Source organism: Amblyomma mixtum, chromosome 9, assembly GCF_055824585.1.
Source record: "Amblyomma mixtum isolate Tamu chromosome 9, ASM5582458v1, whole genome shotgun sequence".
Taxonomy (NCBI): Eukaryota; Metazoa; Arthropoda; class Arachnida; order Ixodida; family Ixodidae; genus Amblyomma; species Amblyomma mixtum.
Genome location: NC_143020.1, coordinates 47,652,436 through 47,671,689, shown reverse-complemented (window position 1 = coordinate 47,671,689; position 19,254 = coordinate 47,652,436). Strand labels below are relative to the sequence as shown.

Genomic DNA, 19,254 nt, shown 5'->3' with positions numbered 1-19,254 from the left:
ATTGACCAATCGTGGCAGGTGGTAGCTGCTTGGCAGGGTTAGCAGGCGTTAATTCATTTGAATGTTAATAAATAATGTAATTTAGTATCAATGGAAATCAAATCCGTAAAAAAAGTTGGACAAAATATTTCCCTAAGGAATTAAGGTCTTGCGGCAGACGCTGTATATTCCACCGTTTTATGCAGGGCCATTTGGTTAAACCAATGCCATTACGGCTTACGCTGTAAAAAAGAATTCCACGTTTGAATTTGGGCCGAATAACCCCCAATTTTCCAGGTTTCCGAAATAAGACCCGAAAGGAACGCCCAAATAGGTTCATCGTCGAAATGTGCATGGTTACAAGCACGGAGTACTCGAATCAATTTAACTCAACGGAAGACCTTATTCAATACATTGTCCTCATGTTGAATTCGGTGCGTATCTTTCATTGTATACTTGTAAACAACACTAGGAGCTCAAAATATCAGTAGAACGTGCGCATAGAGCATTCTTATCGAGGTCCAAATGCTTAAATTTGCTTGTTGTTATTCAATGCAGATGGTTACTACAATCTATTACGCGTTTTTTGGTATTAAGATAGAAGAATACTGAATTTTTTTTACTGCAGTAAATTAAAGGTAAAAGTAAAGGCACATATTTTTTAAATGCATGTAGTGTTTAAATGCTAGAGTACTACAAGGAGTAATAGTCTTATTATTTTATTATCTGCACGTTTTTTTATGATCTACTAGTATAAGCACTTTTTTCAACGTACAGCTGCTCAGAAAGCAAGTGCGGACTTTCAGGTGTAAAATAAAAATTTCGTGCACAATATATATATTACAATGCCCACTATCGAAACTCCCGAACGGGCTCATTCACGAAAGAAAACGGCGATATATATATATATCCCTTTACTGCACGATTTTTTATTTTATGATAAGATTATTTCAGGACATGCAGGCAGTCATAAAAATCACTATATGCACATGGAAATTTGATTCGCTGGTTATCAACATTTTTTATTGGCTGAAAAATGGTATGTTGCATATTTGCAACAATGTGCACAATGAAAACACCTTGCAAAGCTGAACACCGTTGTTGGTGAGAATGAAATACAAATAATGACCACTGAATCAACCACAGTAAAACGGTCATTTCATTGTGTGATACACGTAGAAGCAATTGCTCTTGTTTGTAGAGCAGAGATGAATGCCACACTTAGAACAGTAGCTCATGCAGATTCCGGTGCACTTGGGAAACTTGCAGCGCTGCCTCTTTTGGCTCCAAAGAACCCAGTGGCCAACCTGAAAGAATATATGTGATTATAACCTTTGAAACAACTCATGATTGTTTAGAAATTATACCTCATCTAGCCGAACATCCTGTGTAGGAGTGGGTGCAGTTGGGCCCCTCTTCTTCTTCACCTCAATGGCTTGTTCAATAGATTCGCTGCTTGGTCTGCCCCTTTTCTTCAGCTGCTTTTTTCCCGCCTTGCAGAGTGATGTAGCCTGTTCTGTCAAGAAAAACAACCAAGGTGCACATTGTTGCATATGTGCAACATACCAACTTTAACGCGCCAGAAACAAAATATTGCATTATAAGAACGTTTTCTGCCTTACACACATTAACAATGATGCGTAGTAAAGACTAAACAATTTCACTGCACATTATCCAGTTCAGAAAGGCATAAAAAACGGCAAAACTTACCGTTGTTACAGCACGTGAGCGCGCGAAGCATCCACCATGTTTGTTATGGCTGTGATTCCACTGAAGCAGGACAGATGGCAGCACACACGATGGCGCGCTTTTCAAACCTATGTTGCAGAAATGCAACAACGAGCACAGGAAGCTCCAACTCAGATTTCCTTTTGTTTTTGGAGCCATTTATGCTAATGTTGCATATATGCAACAACGTGCAGTAAAGGGTTAAATATATATATATATATATCTTTAAACGATAACATATTCAGTAATATTCTAAATTGATCAACACGACAAAATAAATAACTTAAAAAAAATCCCCTGTGCCCCTTGGTTTCTGTGGCTGTTGGCTTCTCTCATATTTATAACGAGGCCCTCATCCCCTTCCCTTGTTTGCTTAATTGCTTTGCGAGGGCCTCGATTCTGGCAGCCTTGACGCCTTAGGAAGCATAAGAGGGTTCTCACGCAGCTTCCACCCTCTCCGTTCGATGACGTTCTACGTCACACCTGCGGTAACTCAGGACGTTCTACGTCCACCGCTTGTGAACGTGGGTGGCGCTGATGAACACTCTCAAGGTTAGGTTACTTGTAAACATAAATACCCCCGAAAGCAGAAGAATTGACAGCCGTCGCCGTAGCTCAGAGGCAGAGCACCCGACGCGTAATTCGGAGGTCGTGGGTTCGGATCCCACCGGCGGCAGGTGTTTGTTGTTTCTTCTGCTTTTCTAATCAGTTATCTTTAAACGATAACATATTCAGTAATATTCTAAATTGATCAACACGACAAAATAAATAACTTTAAAAAAATCTCCTGTGCCCCTTGGATTCTGTGGCTGTTGGCTTCTCTCATATATATATATATATATATATATATATATATGTATATATATATATATATATATATATATATATATATATATATATATATATATATATATATATATATATATATATATATATACATATATATATATATATATATATATATATATACACATATATATATATGTATATATATATATATATATATATATATATATATATATATATATATAATCGCCGTTTTCCGACAGCAGTACCTGGCTTAAGTCGCTGCGACACCGGTGGCCGTTTCATTCTTGCTGCGCTCAGGCTCGACTGTCGCCGCGTAGTTTCTTGAAGCGTCCTGCTGTTTCAACTAAGCGGAGCTTTTAGAACGATTTCTCTGGTACGAAGCTCGGGTGCTACTGAGTTTTTCCATTACTTTAAGCGCGACCCCTTACCGCGGTATGAGTGCATTTCCTTTTTTGTTTAATACTGTGTTCCGCACGCAATAAACGGTGCTTTTTGCTGCTTGTGGTGCGTCATTGGTCAGGGGTTACTGTGGCTCACGGATCACCCTGAAGGGGAAGGCTTCCTCACTGGGGGGCGGGAGGTATTTTTATGACCCTTGGTTTGTACCGCGAGTACTGTCACTTGTGCGGCACATCGAAAGCATCCCGCCTTGCCGTATATGCTAGTGCCGCAAGCCTACTTCGCTTACTCGTGTCGCTATTTTTGCCGTGGCTGGAACCGGCGACATCCTTCAAGCGATACTTTCAATGAATCAGGCGTTCGTCATAGCTCTGCACCTTTGACGAGGAAGAATTTTTACAAACTTGAGAGAAGGAGGTGTCTAAGGCTAAGGGCCGCACAAATATTTGGCCTAGTTATTGATATAAACTCCGAATAAGGTCGGAATATCTCACGTCATAACCTGCACAAAATAAACTGCCAGCGCCAACGTACGAGGGACACACCCATCGCAGATTTGTGGGGTTTTTGCAGGACACTGGAAGACTATACTAGCGTGTGATTGATCTCTAACCACGATCTCCTAAAAAAGATGTTGCCGGTCATTCTGACAGGGTCCACGGTGGTGTGGCGGTGCCGTCTGTCTTTACTGATAGAGTCGATTTTGAACGCTGTTTGCGAAGGGAGTTTCTGCCGCCTTTTTATGCAGCCTAAATGAAGGACGAACTGAGAACAAGAACTCAGGCACATGATGAAATATTGCTTGGATACACTCCATCATTTCAGGAACTCCGTGAGCGTGAATACCGGACTGCATCCAATGATGAAAAGGTGCCTCGAGCTGTGCAGCAGTGCGACCCTGTTTCCAGGCCTATTCCCGCGGCCGTACCTTCACGGTTTGGATGACCTCAGCGGAGAAGCAGCTGCCATCCAGGCGGCCATCATGGCAGAGCTGAGCTACCAGCGAATTCCTCCATCCTTGACATGCCTGGATTCTTTCTTGTGCGTGGTCAGCGGTCCTGTGCAGGCCCAAGACACAACCTTTCCTATATCTCAAGCCACAGCAGACCCAGAAGCCTAAATTTCTCGCAGGGCACAGCCGTTCAAGCATACGTATTAAGCTCGCTTCCTGTCCACATCAACACAACAGGGAAGAGCTCCAGGTCTGGTTGACGTGCGCCAGGGCGAGCCGAATCAGTGGGCACCGGAGCTCAATACTCCCGCTCCCACGAGAGCCAGCAGCCGAATACCAGCCCGAGAGACTGGAAGCGGGCACACGATCCTTCTGCTTGAACTGTGGAGGCACAGATCTCAAAAAAAGCTGTTGCCCGAAACCTCCAGTACAGAGACTCTCTAGCTCAATGCTTCGGACCCTGCACAAGCCGAGAGAACATGTAGAAGCACCTGGGTGCTTCTCCTCCGAGGAACCGTCCCTACACCAGCCGCCGCAATGTTCAATGTTCTACAGTGGCCCGCGATGTGCAAACCCTCCGTCCGATGCCACGGGATCCGACAGCGGTCCTCGAGGCGCAGCCCCTTCACCCGCCCCTGCGACGTTTGACAGCGGCCTGCAGGCGCTTCTCCTCTGCCCACTGCCGTGGAATTCGACAACGGCCTGTGAGACTCGGCCCTTGCACCCACCACTTAGGGATTCTACAGCGCCCTGTAAGACGTGGCTTTTGGCCCTCGGGGTTCGACAGCGCCCCGCGAGTAGCGCCCCCTTTGGCCGCCTACGCTGTAGAGTTCATTGGAGACCCCCCACGCGCAGCTCCTACACATGCCGCCCAGTGGCTCGTCAGGGGCCTGCAGAATCGCCCTCGAAAGTGACGGCGCTACAGAAAACGGCCATCGTTGGGACCAGCGTCGGATGATCTGGCAACTAGTGACTGCTTTCGTTCACAGCGCGAAGTGTCTCCTGATTTCCACGCAGGACTCAACCGGGGACGATGGAATTGTTCTGGCGGCCATCTGGACCGACGTCGAGGCTTTGACTTCAGACCTCGTTTTTTCAGGCTGCAGGATAGCATTGCCTGCCACCGGTGTGTACGGTCTGAGGCGGAGTGGGGGAGGGGTGCACGACGCCCCTATGGTTCGGCCGGCTCAACAAGCTGTGCAGGGCAGTTTGGGCACATGTCATCCGGCGTCTGTCGGAGTGCGAACGGGTGCATCCGAGGACAACAGCACATCCCATGTCCGAAAAGTTTTTTGCCGCCAGCACAGTGAAAACGCTTGCGAAAGGCCGTGCGAGCAGAACACAGGGCAGGTTAGTGCGGGATCGCTGCCCGCTCTTTTCGTTCTCGCGACGCGAGCCAGCCGCCGGCGAGACATTCACGGTTCCTGTTCGGCGGGAGCGGCGCCCTTCGCGGCTCCTTCATCGCGGGCTACCGACAGCTTGAGAGCAGTATCTGGCGAGAATGGCCGCGAAACCATCGGCCTTGTCATTTGTGTAGCATTCAGGCTCAACTGCTGGTAGCTTTTAGAAATGTACCTCGGTTGCGGAGCTCTGCATGTTCCATGGTGTGGTTTTCTGGCATAATAGTGTGTTCTGTCAGCCCGCAGTAAACGGTGTTGTGTGCTGCTTGGGGTGTGACTCGTCGGGCGATACTCCAGGGCGACACCCCAGTTAAGGGGGAGGCTCCCTAATGCTAGAACGTTTATCGATGACACGCAGCGCTCCTAAAAATGAGTAATGTACTTTGTTTTCTTCTTGCATAAGGTTGCGCTCAGGTTCATTGACTTGAAGAATCCCAAAATACGTTTCCAACTCAACGAAGTCTTTACAAATATGGTAAGTGTGCACTACAAAAGAAATAAAATATTCGTTCACTTCCGCCACAAATTTAAATCTTTTGTACGGAACTTTATCTATCAGTTATTTTTTCATATCTGCTTAACCTTCTTTGAGAATTACATCAAGAATTAGGTTTAACAAAAAGTTTTACACAAAAGTTGGATAAATATTTGTAGATTGTGTATTTCACAGCAGCTTGTTGAAGCTGACAAACCTTAATGAACTCAGTTTTTGTCTGTGCAGTTTTGTTAGATTTAAATATAGACTCATATTTGACATTACGGTTTTGTGCTGAAAAAGCAAAGGGCCACATTATTTAATTGCTTTGGTTCATGTTTTGTCATTTCACTTGCATATTGCCCACCTTATATATTGTAAAAAAAAAGTGCCTGCAAAACACGGCTTTGGCAGAACTCACGTATCAGTGATTCTTTCAGTAAAACATTGTTCTTGCTTTCCTGTCACGTTTATATTGAATCATTGATTGATTTTCACTTTTTCTCAGAGCGATGAAATAGTCAACAGTACCGAATCTCAACCGGACATATTGGCGACGTTAGGAAATATGAAAAACCTTTCATATCAAGGAGCTTTCAATCGTTGTGACATTGCTTTCTTTTTAACAAGGTAAGAAAAAGAACGGAGTATGAGACAGTTGACATTAGGACTTTCTTCGAGATAGTTGCCCATTCTTTCGCTCTACTCACAAGCTGCCAATTAAGTATTCCTTGTTAAAGCAGTGATGGATAATTTTGCTCCTGTAAAATAGTTTTCAGTCCGAGTACGCCAAAATATATTAATTAGGCAGAGGTTTTCTAGCCAAGTTGCTTTGGTAGGTACTGTTCATAAGAGCATATTTCTTCATGTCCTTTTCTTCAGTAGTTGGTGGCGTGAAATCGTTGTCAAACTTTATCAGGCTTGCAACGGACTAGATACTTGTTGCCAAAATTGCTTCGGAAAACCGGCGCCGACGTATTGAATTATAGCATGTTGCTCTATAGGCAAAACACATCACACCAAAGGGACATGAAAGAAAAACATTTTTACTAGACATGGAGAAAATATGAATGCCAAAGAAACGGCAAGAATTTTCCCTCTTGGTTCTTATTCGGGAAATAGTACTGGGGAGAATTAGAAAAAAATTCAGATACCTGATTTTTTATCAGGCTCTTCTTCTGTGGGCAAAGTAGCATCTTTGAGAAAAATTGAGCTTTTCCTTAGTGTCCCACAAGACACATCAGTAGCTTTTGCTTCATGGCGCTAATAAGTCTTCTCTAAGCATGTCGAAGTTAAGCTTTAATCCTACTTTCTGTCCAAAATTGCTGAAATCTGTAAGCTATACCTGCTCAGGACAGCCTGTGAAAAGAAATTGTGTGAAATATGCAAAGAGGAATCAAAGATACAAAGTGCGTCGGTACATACGAATTTGTCTGTTCTTAAACCATCTGTTTTTGGGGTGAATAATGGAAAAAGAATGGCGAAAGGGATAATAATAGGTAACCTAAAGTTTTTTCGCGTTTCATACTTTTTTGCAATATTGTTTATTTGTATTCTCTTCACTTCGAAATCTTGTGTAATGATGCTGCTAAATACGCGCGTTAGCTATTGTTTTAAATAACCCGTTGTGTATATATTCTGTACGTATTTGTAAACCGCTCACTGCCTTCTCTAATGCCCTCCAAGGGCCATGAAGGAACCTGAAATAAATAAATAAATAAATAAATAAATAGTCAATTCTGAACGCCCTCAGCTTATGGGTGGCACCTGGCAGTACACCTAAGTGGTAACTGTGTAAGAGCTGCAGCCTGCTAGTACCCGCTGATGGCGCCAAAACTGAGACGGCTGAAGAAAACGTTTCAAATACAACTGACGGGAGCGCTCTTCTTCATGTACAGTAACTTGATAGACGAAGTTACGAAACAGCCAGAGCAGTGATGAGTAGAAAACGGTCATGATAACTGCGCCATTACTGAAGTCAACACACAGAAATCTGTTTCAGTGAGATAAATTCCTGGCGCAACATGTAGCCGATGGTCTCTAAGTCAGTAAGAGGAGATTATAAGCTAAGAAAGGGCATCTAGGGGGGATTGAGGGTAAAGTAGGAAGATATGAGTACGAAATCTGCATGGAGTCGGTGGCCCCAGCTTGCAGGGAGATGGGTCACTGTGGACTTAGGGCTTGCCTAGATGTCTACTGTGCCAGGTGCTGATGAGGACAACCTTAGCATTGTCATGCTTCGCCTGATTGCATCATCGATAAAGCGGCCTCAACAAAGCCGGCCACATATACATTTGATACGGTTTCTTCTTCGCTGCTTTTCTCTGATTTCCTTCAAACTGAGAAGGGAACACTTGTTAAAAACGACAGCATCAGACGCGCTGCGCGGGGGAGTAGCCTTTTTTTTCGGACTATAGTCCGTGGAATATACGTGTTTAATACCTGAAATGTCGCGTGGTGCAGACTATCTATATATGGGTGCGCAGTATACAGGATTGATTTTTATAAGACCCTTTGTATTACGCGCGGACGCCTAGCATGACAATAGAAATAAGCAGAAAACGCGATCCGCCTGCAGCTTCGACATTTTGCAGTGCTAAGTCACACTGCCAATTCCGGCTTGATATGCAAGCATATTCTGTTGGTGGTAGTTAGAGTTGTCGCTTTTCAGTGTTTGGATAGGTGAGCCTTGCGAGAAATCTCGATAAATAATGCCAGAGGCAGCGGAGTCCTTCTTGAAGAGCGGTTGCGACAGCTACGAATATAAGATGAGCTTTTCCGGCAGCATATGTGCCATTAAACCTGTAGACATCATCAACATCATCGCCATAATTTCCGCTCAGTGAAATGGAGCATGCGCAAGCGGTCGAGTTGAGCCGAGCTGGAGAGTTACAGCTTTCATTGACATCAATGAAAGAAATTCACAGATGTAGGCTGCTTCTTTCGAACATCTATGGATAGCCTAAAAAACTTTTCTTCAACAGGAATTGTCCCCACGGCCTATACAATGGGTGCGGGGTATCTAAGCAAAAACATGCAGTTTTACGCCAAAATCTGCTCCTGCGCACCATACAAGGAATGTGGACAATATTCCGTAAAATGAGGCAACTGGGGAGTAAGGTTTCGGCCCCTTTGGTATTTTGTCATAATTCACTAGTTACTGGTCTGCCAATCGAACTGGGCGTGTTGATTGACCTTTTTCATGGGCATTTAACAATGCGCCGTTAACCATAGATACTTTTGGAGGATTATTCTTATATAAGGTGCTACCATCACTCCAACCGCATTCGCAACAGAGCGAGATAGTTTTTATACTTTGCGGGGAACGAGCTTCGAGCGGAGTACGAGTTATTGCGCTGTTAAGGGGAGGACTTTCACTTGACAGGTCGCAAGTTTCTCTGGCTCAGGTGTTTTGAGCCCGATAGCATAGGTAGGTTCACTTTATGAAAAAAAAACTGTGCTATTAATGATTTCTCTGGTATATGTATGTAAAGCTTTAAGGTCTCTGAATGTTTTTGCTGACTTTCATCACCTGTTTATTTATGCTACCAACAATGTCGACCCTGTCAAATTCAAATGTACGACATATACAACATGCGCTAGATAGCGCAAAAAAGAAAGAAACAAAAACATAAAATAAACCTTTGGTATTCGAAACAAAGTTAACATTCATCGAACCGCAAGGCACAAACAGTGTTTAAAAAATCAAGTCAGGAACACATGAGAAACGCATTGTTACACGAAACTGAGTACATCAATATATATGAGGTGCTATCTGAACCATACGCCGTCACGCAAATAAATGAGTAAGGCAGAACAAGCGATTTAATTGCTTGATGTAGCGCAATTGAAATTTAATTATTCTGTTGTTACGTATATGCGGTTGAAGTTGCAATGAATATAGCATACTTGCCGTTAAGTTCAAGCACGTGTTTGTTGCCAGAGGCACAATAGATGTAATCGTGTACCCATGGTTATGAAGTTAACACAGAAGTGCAGCAAAACGACGAATTTCGAGCGGCCGAATATTTTTATTGTGTTTATGCTAAGATACTCTTGTTTAGCTATAACTGCTTAAATGAACCGGGCAGCTTAATTTTTGACTAATTTAAGCATTGCGGTAAGGTACTTTTGATGAGACCATATCGATGTGACGAAATCCAACTGCGGACCAGGAAATGTTAATTACACTAATCTGATTGTAAATAAGCTTGACTAATGAGAATTTTAGTGTATGATATAATTTTCTACCTGTTCACTACTGGTCGTTGGTGCATGCCGCGTAGAAAATTCTCGGTGAAAGCGGTTTGTGAAGAAAGTGCCAAATTGGTCCCTAAGCAGGGGGTCTTATTCATATTTAGGCAGGGAGGAAAAAAAAATGTCAAAGTTGGAGATGGGATAAAAAAACATTGCTTGAGTTGCGTACCGTCTTCCACTTTGCCCTGTTTTGTTTGCGCGCTTAAATATGAATGCACAACAACTCACCCGGTACTCCGGTACCGGTAACGGTAACACGGTACACGGTATGCTAACGGTGTCTATCGAAACGCAGCGGTGATAAACGCCGTCTGTAAAATTGGTGAAGTGCCTGCATGGTGCCGACTACAATTTTGAGTAAGTCAACTTAATAAAAACCCCAAACATTCTTGTCATTGATCACAGTTGCACCATGAGTTGAAGCGTTTGCACATCTCTTTGTAAGCCTGTTCTGCTGAGTGTTTCATATCGAGTTTTGTATTGAAGAATATCTTGATCACCAACAACGCCTATTACCTTCTTGAAATGTTGTGTGTAAGAAACAATTATTTCAGCAATAGACTTTCTTGGAGCTTTTATGCCGACCTATGGCACACCCCGGTCTCGAGATTTTTGACAAGGTTTCAAACAACACTTAAGACATTCATTGAAGGTTGAAATAATATGTTTGTTTTGACGTATTTTTCTCCTTTTCTTAAGCCAAGATTTCGTGGTGAAACGAAATGGCAAGTTGGATGTACGCGTCTATGGTAAGTTCGAATATTTAATTTGTATCTTAGGGGTCACAAGGTACACATCAGCATGCTGGCTTTAATCATTTTTTTCAATCACTCGCGGCGACAACTAACATTAAGCACCTCGAGAAGACATAAAAAAATCCAATTACATCATGACACATCCACCGAAATAAAATGTTAATTGCTAAAAGCCTTCTTTGCAAATCCTGGCAAGCATAAATTTGTTGAACACACTTAATTTGGCACGAAGATTCTCAGTGCTCATTTCATACATCCTGGCGTACATCCTGGCGTACATTCACTGTACATTTTAGAGAATCAAAGGAGGACTGAAAAAAAAATGTTACTCTGAGTTCTGTGAATAAAACGCTGGAAGGAATCTTGAATGCCATCATCGATCGATCGTCGTCCTCGAAGCCCTTCATGATGTGGGGAATTATGTCTCCTTCAGACATCGACCCGTTGAGACGGTGGAAAAGGTTCACAACGTCCTTGATCTAGCGAGTGAATGTCTCGCTGGTTTCCTGGACGCAACCACGCAGCCTTTGTTCGGCGCGAAGCGTGCGATCGGCAGGCCGGCCGAATGCATCAGCAAAAAGGTAGCGGGAAGTTTGGAAGATGTCTGGCTGGGTTAGTCAGTCATAGCCCACGCCGGCGGCAAGGTTCTGCGGCGAAGTTCCAAAATGGGGATCCGGTCTCACATTCAGCAAATGTAAGGGTGGTAGGGAGTTCTAGCCAAATACTAGAAGGCAGAGACAAGGCAGTGATCAAGGCAGCGTCAGTGCGACGTCAAGTTCAATCTAAAAGGCGGTTCAGTAAGCAGGTCTCGCCCATTGGCCACAACCGGCTTTTTCCTCTTGGGCTGTCACAATACCCACAAAACACCTGATCCCGAAAATCAACTCGAGTACACTCCTTGAGTCCCTAGAAGCAAGCTACCTGAAAATGAACGTCCAACATTACATCTCAAATCCGCGTATAAGCTTTAAATGGTAAAAGTACGGTCATGGGTCGCAAAGCTTTCGTGGTTACGAAACTTGCGCTAACTGAGCCTCAAAAAACATGCTTCCGAAAATTGTGAAGGACCAGCACTTCGATGCGCAAACTGAGGTTATCACTTCACCTATTGAAAGTCACGTCCCTCATGGAAGAACGAGAAAGATAATATAACTATCAATATGAAACAAAATATCACTTTTAAGGAAGACCGACTACTCTTGTACGCAAATAACAGTTTCAACTTCTCAAAAAGAAACGTCGCTAACGTGGTGCGCAGGGGTGGTGCTCCACACAGCACTCGGCACTTGCTTAGACAACTTCCACTGAGGCTATGGCAGGGCCATTAATGCTCCAGGCAGGGACAGCAAAAGCTCCTATGGCATCTCCAAAGTAGGGAAGGCCCGCTTATGGGTCGGCACCCCGCAAGACTTCCCCACCGAGGAAGGCCTATCCAGTGCATTAACTGAAACCTATCATGCTTAAAGCACAGGAGGGTGCATGCATAGCTTCTATGGGGTAAAAAAGAAACAAAAACCTCCTGCGCAAAAAATTGATAGTTAATTTTAGGAAGCATACACACATTTCATATTGTCACCGACAAACGCAGCAGAAAAGCGGGAAGCACAGCGTTTCCTAGGACGAAGCCCGCCGAACCGCCGAGCTCATGCAGAACGAAGACGACGCGCGGCCACGCGCCTGGAGCCAAGGTTCGGCCACCAGGTGGCGCCGGCAGAGTGCCAGCAGTGTGGCATTGCCCCCCCTCTTTCAAGAGGCATCGACCCGATGCCGCACGGGCGGAAAAAAAAAGTAATGAAGGGAAGGCGGAAAGTGAACGGCACGAGTGTCTGCGTGAAAAGGGGCTAACGGGAGTAATACGGCTTCAGTCGCGCCACGTGGACTACTTCGGGCGTCGGTTGTCGTGAGGACCGGACAGTTCCTTGTGGGAGCACCTCGTAGGTCACCGCGCTGGGGCGGCGTAACACCTGGTAGGGACCGAAGTAACGGCGAAGAAGCTTCTCAGAGCGCCCCCGCAAGCGGATCGGGCTCCACACCCAGACTTGGTCACCGGGTGTGTAAATCACTTCCCTGCGGCGGAGGTTGTAACGCTCGGCGTCGCGTTGTTGTTGGTGCCGGATTCGCTGTCGAGCAACATGGCGAGCGGCTTCGGCGTCACGAGTAAATTGGTTCGCTACGAAAGAAGAGGGAGCAGGATCCGGAAGAAGCATGGCGTCCAGCATGGTCAAGGCTTCGCGACCGTGCACAAAATGGAACGGAGTGAAGCGTGTCGTTTCGTGTAGAGCAGTGTTGTAAGCGAACGTGATGTAAGGCAGTATCCGGTCCCAGTTCCCATGGTCATCGTCTACATACATCGAAATCATGTCGGCAATTGTTTTGTTAAGCCGCTCAGTCAGGCCGTTCGTTTGCGGATGGTAAGCTGTTGTCCTTCGATGGCTGGTGCCACTGAGTCGAAGTACCTCGCTCGTAAGTGCCGACGTGAAGGCGGTACCCCGGTCAGTTAATACGACTGTAGGGGCTCCGTGACGAAGTACAATGTTGTGAATGAAGAAATGTGCAACTTCGGCTGCGGTACCACGGGGAAGGGCCTTGGTCTCACAGTAGCGGCTAAGATAGTCAGTGGCAACAGCAATATACCGGTTACCCATGGAAGACGCCGGAAATGGGCCGAGTAAGTCCATGCCGACCTGTTGAAATGGGAGGCGTGGGGGATCGATCGGCTGCAGGAGCCCGGCTGGTTTAGTCGGCGGCGTCTTCCGGCGCTGGCACTCACGGCAGGTTCGGACGTAGCGGTGGACAACCGCAGCAAGCCTGGGCCAGTAGTACTTGTGACGTATGCGCGCCAACGTGCGGGAAAATCCGATGTGGCCCGAAGGAAGGTCGTCGTGGCACGCACGCAGAACTTCGTCACGAAGCGCTGTAGGTACGGCAAGCAGATAGGCAGTGTCCGTTGGGCCGTAATTCTTTTTATAGAGGACACCATCGCGCAAGCAAAACGATGACAGCCCGCGCTTGAAGACTCGAGGAGGAGATGGAGCGGTTCCTTCGAGATACTCGATGAGAGGAAGCAGTTCGGCGTCGGCCCTCTGTTGGCGGGCAAGGGTGGACGCGGTGACAGCACCGAGAAAAGCTGAATCGTCGTCGGACTCGCCCGTGGGGCAGGGAATAGGAGCGCGGGATAGACAGTCAGCATCGCTGTGTTTGTGGCCGGACTTGTGCACGATGGTGACATCAAATTCTTGTAGCCGAAGGCTCCAGCGAGCAAGCCGCCCAGAGGGATCTTTCAGATTCGCCAGCCAACATAGGGAATGATGATCGCTCACAACCCGAAATGGGCGGCCATACAGGTACGGACGAAATTTCGTAACGGCCCACAGCACAGCCAGACATTCCTTCTCCGTGGTGGAATAGTTGACTTCGGAACGAGACAAAGTGCGACTGGCGTAAGCAATCACGCGTTCTAGACCATCCTGCCACTGAACAAGGATCGCACCGAGGCCAACGTTACTGGCATCAGAATGTAGTTCCGTGTCGGCGTCCTCGTCGAAGTGGCCAAGCACAGGCGTACATTGGAGACGGGACTTGAGTTCCGTGAAGGCTCTTTCCTGGTCCTGCCCCCACAAGAAGGGTTCAGCGTCTTTCGTCAGGCGGCTCAGAGGCTCAGCTAGCTTGGAGAAATTATGAACGAACCGGCGATAGTACGCGCAGAGGCCCAAGAAACGGCGCAGGCTCCGTTTGTCTGTGGGCTTGGGGAAGGCAGCTACGGCGGCCGTCTTTTCGGGGTCTGGACTAACGCCTCGAGCGCTGACAATGTGACCAAGAAACTTCAGCTGATGAAACGCGAAGTGACATTTCTCTGGCTTGAGAGAGAGACCAGCGGAACGTATGGCCTCGAAAACAGCACGCAAACGTTTCAGGTGCTCATCGAACGTGTCGGAGAAGATCACGACATCGTCGAGATATACGAGGCACGACTGCCACTTCAGTCCAGATAGCACGGTGTCCATCATTCGTTGGAATGTGGCAGGGGCCGAGCACAAGCCAAAAGGGAGCACCTTAAACTCGTATAAACCGTCAGGGGTAATAAAGGCGGTCTTCTGTCGGTCGCGTTCGTCGACCTCTATTTGCCAATACCCACTGCGGAGGTCAAGAGACGAAAAATAGGTGGCATGGCGCAGGCGGTCTAGAGAGTCATCAATGCGTGGCAGAGGGTACACATCCTTTTTCGTGACGTTATTGAGGCGCCTGTAATCCACGCAGAACCTGAGGGTGCCATCTTTCTTCGTGACGAGGACAACAGGTGATGCCCAGGGGCTCGTGGACGGTTGTATGACGTCGTCCTGGAGCATTTGTGTAACTTGGCGGCGGATGGCGTCACGTTCTTTTGAAGATACCCGATAAGGGCGCTGACATATTGGTCTTTGGTCGTCAGCAACGACAATTCGGTGCTTTGTAAGCGGCGTCTGTCGCACCTTGGAAGTTGATGCAAAACAATCGCGGAAGGAATCGATGAGGTTTTCTACGCAGCGTTTCTGACTGGCCAAGAGGTGCGGGTTGACGTCGGTCGGGATGGCTGTAGCTGTCGCCTCGTCGGGGTCTGACGTCGTGGACAAAGAGCACTGCCTGGTACACTCTCCGAGCTCGTCAAAATAAGCGACGGCCTCTGTTTTCGTGAGATGTTGCGGTTCACGGGTAAAGTTCGTAACTAAGATGTCGGTGCGACCGTTGGTAAGATCTACTAGGCCTCGAGCTACACAAACTTGCCGAGCGAGTAGCAGCGACATGTTCGCTTCAGCGATGCCAAGGTTGCCGGTGCTGCCATTACACTCGACTGTGACGAACTTGCTGGCTCGCAGAGGGATCGTTACATGGTCGTCACATAGGCGCAAGATTACTCTGCAGGGCTCGCTGTTGGTGTCAACGGCTCGCTGGGCGGAAAAAGATACCATGATTTCCCGAAGGTCGATGACTGCACCATACTCTTGAAGAAAATCCATGCCCAGAATGAGGTCTTTAGAACAGTCACGTAAGACGGCAAAGGAGCCAGTGAAAGTAAGACCCCGGATCTGGATGCGGCAGGTGCAGGCGCCGATCGGCGTCACTACGTGGCCACTGGCGGTGCGAATCACGGGTCCACACCAAGGCGTCAGAACCTTACGGAGAGTCGTGGCGAGTTGACTGCTCATCACAGAAAAATCAGCGCCGGTATCGATGAGTGCGGTCACTTGATAACTGTCGGCGGTTACAAAAATTTCAGATGAAACTAATCGTTCGCAGCACGTCGGTGAGGTCGTCGGAGAGGTCGTCGGAGAGGTCGTCGGAGAGGTCGTCGGAGTGGTCGTCGGAGAGGTCGTCGGAGAGGTCGTCTGATCGGGTCGCCACCCCCCGGGCAGGGACGTCGAATCGTCGGGTGGAGGCTGTTGACTCTGTACAGTGGCGGCGGCCCTACCCCCGGAGGACGCCGTCTTCAGTTTTCCCGGCGAGGGGACGTGCGTCTGAACTGACCAGATGTTGAGGGCCGACCGGGCGAAGCAAAGCGCCTCGGGGATGGCGATCGCGATTGGCGCTGCTGCGAGGCCGGGGGCAGCACGTGAGCGGCGAGGTACTCGTCGATGTCCTGCGGTCTTTCGCCATAGCGAGGTCGAGGCGCGTCGGGCGGGAATCCTCTCAAACCCATACGCCGGTACGGGCAATGCCGCAGAATATGGCCAGGCTCCCCGCAGTGGTAGCAGAGCGGGCGGTCGTTGGGCGTGCGCCACACGTGCGCTTTGCTGATAGGAGGGCGCAGGTTCTGCTGCTGCTCGACGGGGCGCACGTAACGGTGGGATGTTCGAGGTCCGGGAACTGGGCGAAACTCTTGCGGCATGGGAGCAGGTCGGCGCAGGGCATCGCTGTAGGACATTACTTGTGGCTCCGGTAGTGGTGCTGGTGGTGGCTGCACCACGCGCTGGATTTCGTCACGGATGACGTCCCCTGTAGAAGGTATGCTTGCCGACGGAGCATCCATGCGGAGGTATCGCAGTTCTTCGCGGACAATGCTCCGTACAATCTCTCGCAGCGCCTCATCCCCGGAGCCTGGTAGGGGCGCGAAGTATTGAGTGGCCGCTACATTTGCCTGACGGCCGTATTGGGCGCTGCGTTCCAGCAACGAACGCTCCATGGAGGTAGCTTCCTTGGCGAAGGCGGCGACGGTTAGCGGAGGGTCGCGCATGAGGCCAGCAAACAGCTGCTCCTTCACCCCCCGCATATGGTGCCGCACCTTTGTAGCTTCTGGCATGGTAGGGTCGGCCCGATTGAAGAGGCGTGTCATGTCCTCTATAAACATGGCCACGCTCTCGTTGGACTGCTGTGACCTGGAGCGAAGGGCAATTTCAGCGTTCTCCTTCCGTTGGCTCGAGCTGAATGTGGCGAGGAACTCACGGCGAAAAGCTGCCCAGTTGGAAAAGGACGCCTCGTGGTTCTCAAACCACGTTTTCGCCGAGTCGAGCAGCGCGAAATATACATTCAGCAGCTTCCGCTCGTCGTCCCACCGGTTAAATGCGGCCACACGGTCAAAATTGGCCAACCAGTCTTCTACATCCTCAAACCGGTCGCCGTGGAAGGATGGTGGCGACCGAGGTGCCAGAAGGACGCACGGCGGGGCACTGCCGGAGGAGTGACCTGTCTGGCTGCCAGTGGTGGATGTCATCGCTCTGACAGGCCTTGTTAGTGGCTCGAACTCGGGTTGCAGGCCTCGCAGGCGACGGCTCGTTTTGTGGACGGGTGTGGCGTCCGCGGGTCGGGGAGAAGCGTCACGGCTGTCGTCGGGGTCAGCGTACATGGGATGGTACCCAGCACGGCTCCACCAAATGTCACCGACAAACGCAGCAGAAAAGCGGGAAGCACAGCGTTTCCTAGGACGAAGCCCGCCGAACCGCCGAGTTGTTGTTGTTGTTGTTGTCCTCTAGAAAATGGCGCATACCCACTGCGGGGGATTGGCCAAGACACAGGCGGCAACTGATAGGTGTACAAAATGTTAAACAAGAAAATAATGGTGGGGAAAAATAAAATAATCACCGCCGAGCTCATGCAGAACGAAGACGACGCGCGGCCACGCGCCTGGAGCCAAGGTTCGGCCACCAGGTGGCGCCGGCAGAGTGCCAGCAGCGATTGGAGGATTGGTGGTTGAAAAGCAGAGATGTGGCATAAGGTTAGAATAGTAGGAAACCGTAGGCAAAGTTGATGGAGAATCTTAATGAGAATTGCCAACACAGTAAACAAAAAAATAATAAATAAAGAAAAGCTGAGCATGGTGGCAATTGCCACCACCCCGTTTCAAAGGGGGCGCTCCTATCCATCCATCCATCCAGTGTGGCAATATTGAGTAAGGCACCTCTCCATATGAAACTGCAGTAGACAATGAGCTCGCTAGGTTACAGATACTCGCCGAGGAAATAGAACTAACCTAATATAAGCTCTCGTACAGTTGACATGGAAAGCTCAAGAATTCGTTGGTCAAATTAGTAAGGCTGCATTTTTCGAATGAATACAACTTTCGTCACGTTTTCCGCGGTTGCGGGGGGTTAGGGTGGGGGTCGTTTTCTTTTGGTGCTGAGTCAAACTTGCTAAGGTGAAATCACGGGTCTGGCCATTCTGTTTTGATGGGGGCGAAATGCAAAAACAGCCATGTGCTGTGGATGTCATTGCGTGATCGAATGTATCCCCGGATAGCCATAGGTATCCTCACAAGGCCAAGTACATGTACGAGATGTCCAACCTCAAATGCAATACCAAGTTGCCCCGCATTTGTGGTAACGCTTAGACTTCTAGAAATTCTTCGGTCTGAGTCGTGAGAGCAGCATTACTTCTAGACGCTGCAGCCATCAGTTTACCGAATGAGATCGAGCATGCGGCGTAGGGGACGACTGGCAGCGAGGTCGGCCACGCGATGAAGAGCCCCGGCGGTGGGGTGACGATGAGTGGTTGGTGAGAGGGGTCTGGACGTCGGGGTTCAAGAAGTGCAGTTCAGATGGCGACGAAGTGCGGCGGAGATAGACGGAGTCCGGAAAGCGGTGATAGGTCGACGTTGGGGGGCTGCGGCAGTGTCGAGAGATTTGGCCCTATCGAGAGCAGTTAAAGCAGAAGGTCCTGTTATCAGATGCTCTCCATTCACCTCAGTTGCGGCAGCGGCGAGTATTGTATGGAGCCCGACGATTCAGGACCGGGAAAACGCGGCTGGCATCTTTGTAACTGATAGAGCACTCTGGTTTCAGACCCATATTTGCGAATTCTTGCTGGACGACCACTTGAATTAGGGAGACTGAAAGAGTCTGGTCGAATGCCAGTCATGGAAAAGCAGCAGGTGGCATTGCCTCCAGTTCTCGACGTACAATCTACGTCAGGCTCTTGGATATTGACGTGGGGCATGGTCGGGAGGGGTCAACGCACAATGACGTTGCAGCTGTACTCGGCAGCCGCGTGAACTTGTGGGTAATGCGGCAGCTCTTGCATGTTCGTAGCGGC

The 19,254-nt window shown here is 48.3% G+C and overlaps 2 protein-coding genes across 2 annotated transcripts in view; one reads left to right on the top strand and one right to left on the bottom strand.

Moving 5' to 3' along the window:
- Positions 1–326: 326 nt before the first annotated feature.
- LOC149328911 (venom metalloproteinase antarease-like TserMP_B) overlaps positions 327–19,254 on the top strand; it is a 60,599-nt gene continuing 41,671 nt past the window's right edge. Inside the window, exons 1-4 of the mRNA XM_089559137.1 lie at positions 327–413; positions 5,672–5,743; positions 6,252–6,373; positions 10,700–10,749. Coding sequence (XP_089415263.1) covers positions 327–413; positions 5,672–5,743; positions 6,252–6,373; positions 10,700–10,749 — 331 coding nt within the window. The remainder of the gene's footprint in view (positions 414–5,671; positions 5,744–6,251; positions 6,374–10,699; positions 10,750–19,254) is intronic.
- On the bottom strand, positions 1,116–1,907 carry LOC149328914 (uncharacterized). Its single transcript, XM_089561994.1, has 3 exons — positions 1,690–1,907; positions 1,347–1,495; positions 1,116–1,286 (listed from the first exon to the last, which is right to left on the bottom strand). Exons 1-3 carry the CDS (start codon positions 1,718–1,720, stop codon positions 1,134–1,136), a joined length of 333 nt encoding a protein of 110 aa, XP_089418120.1. The 5' UTR covers positions 1,721–1,907; the 3' UTR covers positions 1,116–1,133.

Excerpts from the sequence above, each read along its gene's own strand:
- LOC149328914 (XM_089561994.1), bottom strand. The coding sequence starts at position 1,720 with ATGCTTCGCGCGCTCACGTGCTGTAACAACG. Across the intron at positions 1,496-1,689 it reads GCTCACGTGCTGTAACAACG|AACAGGCTACATCACTCTGC; the intron begins GTAAGTTTTGCC and ends TTTTCTTGACAG. Across the intron at positions 1,287-1,346 it reads AGGATGTTCGGCTAGATGAG|GTTGGCCACTGGGTTCTTTG; the intron begins GTATAATTTCTA and ends ATATTCTTTCAG.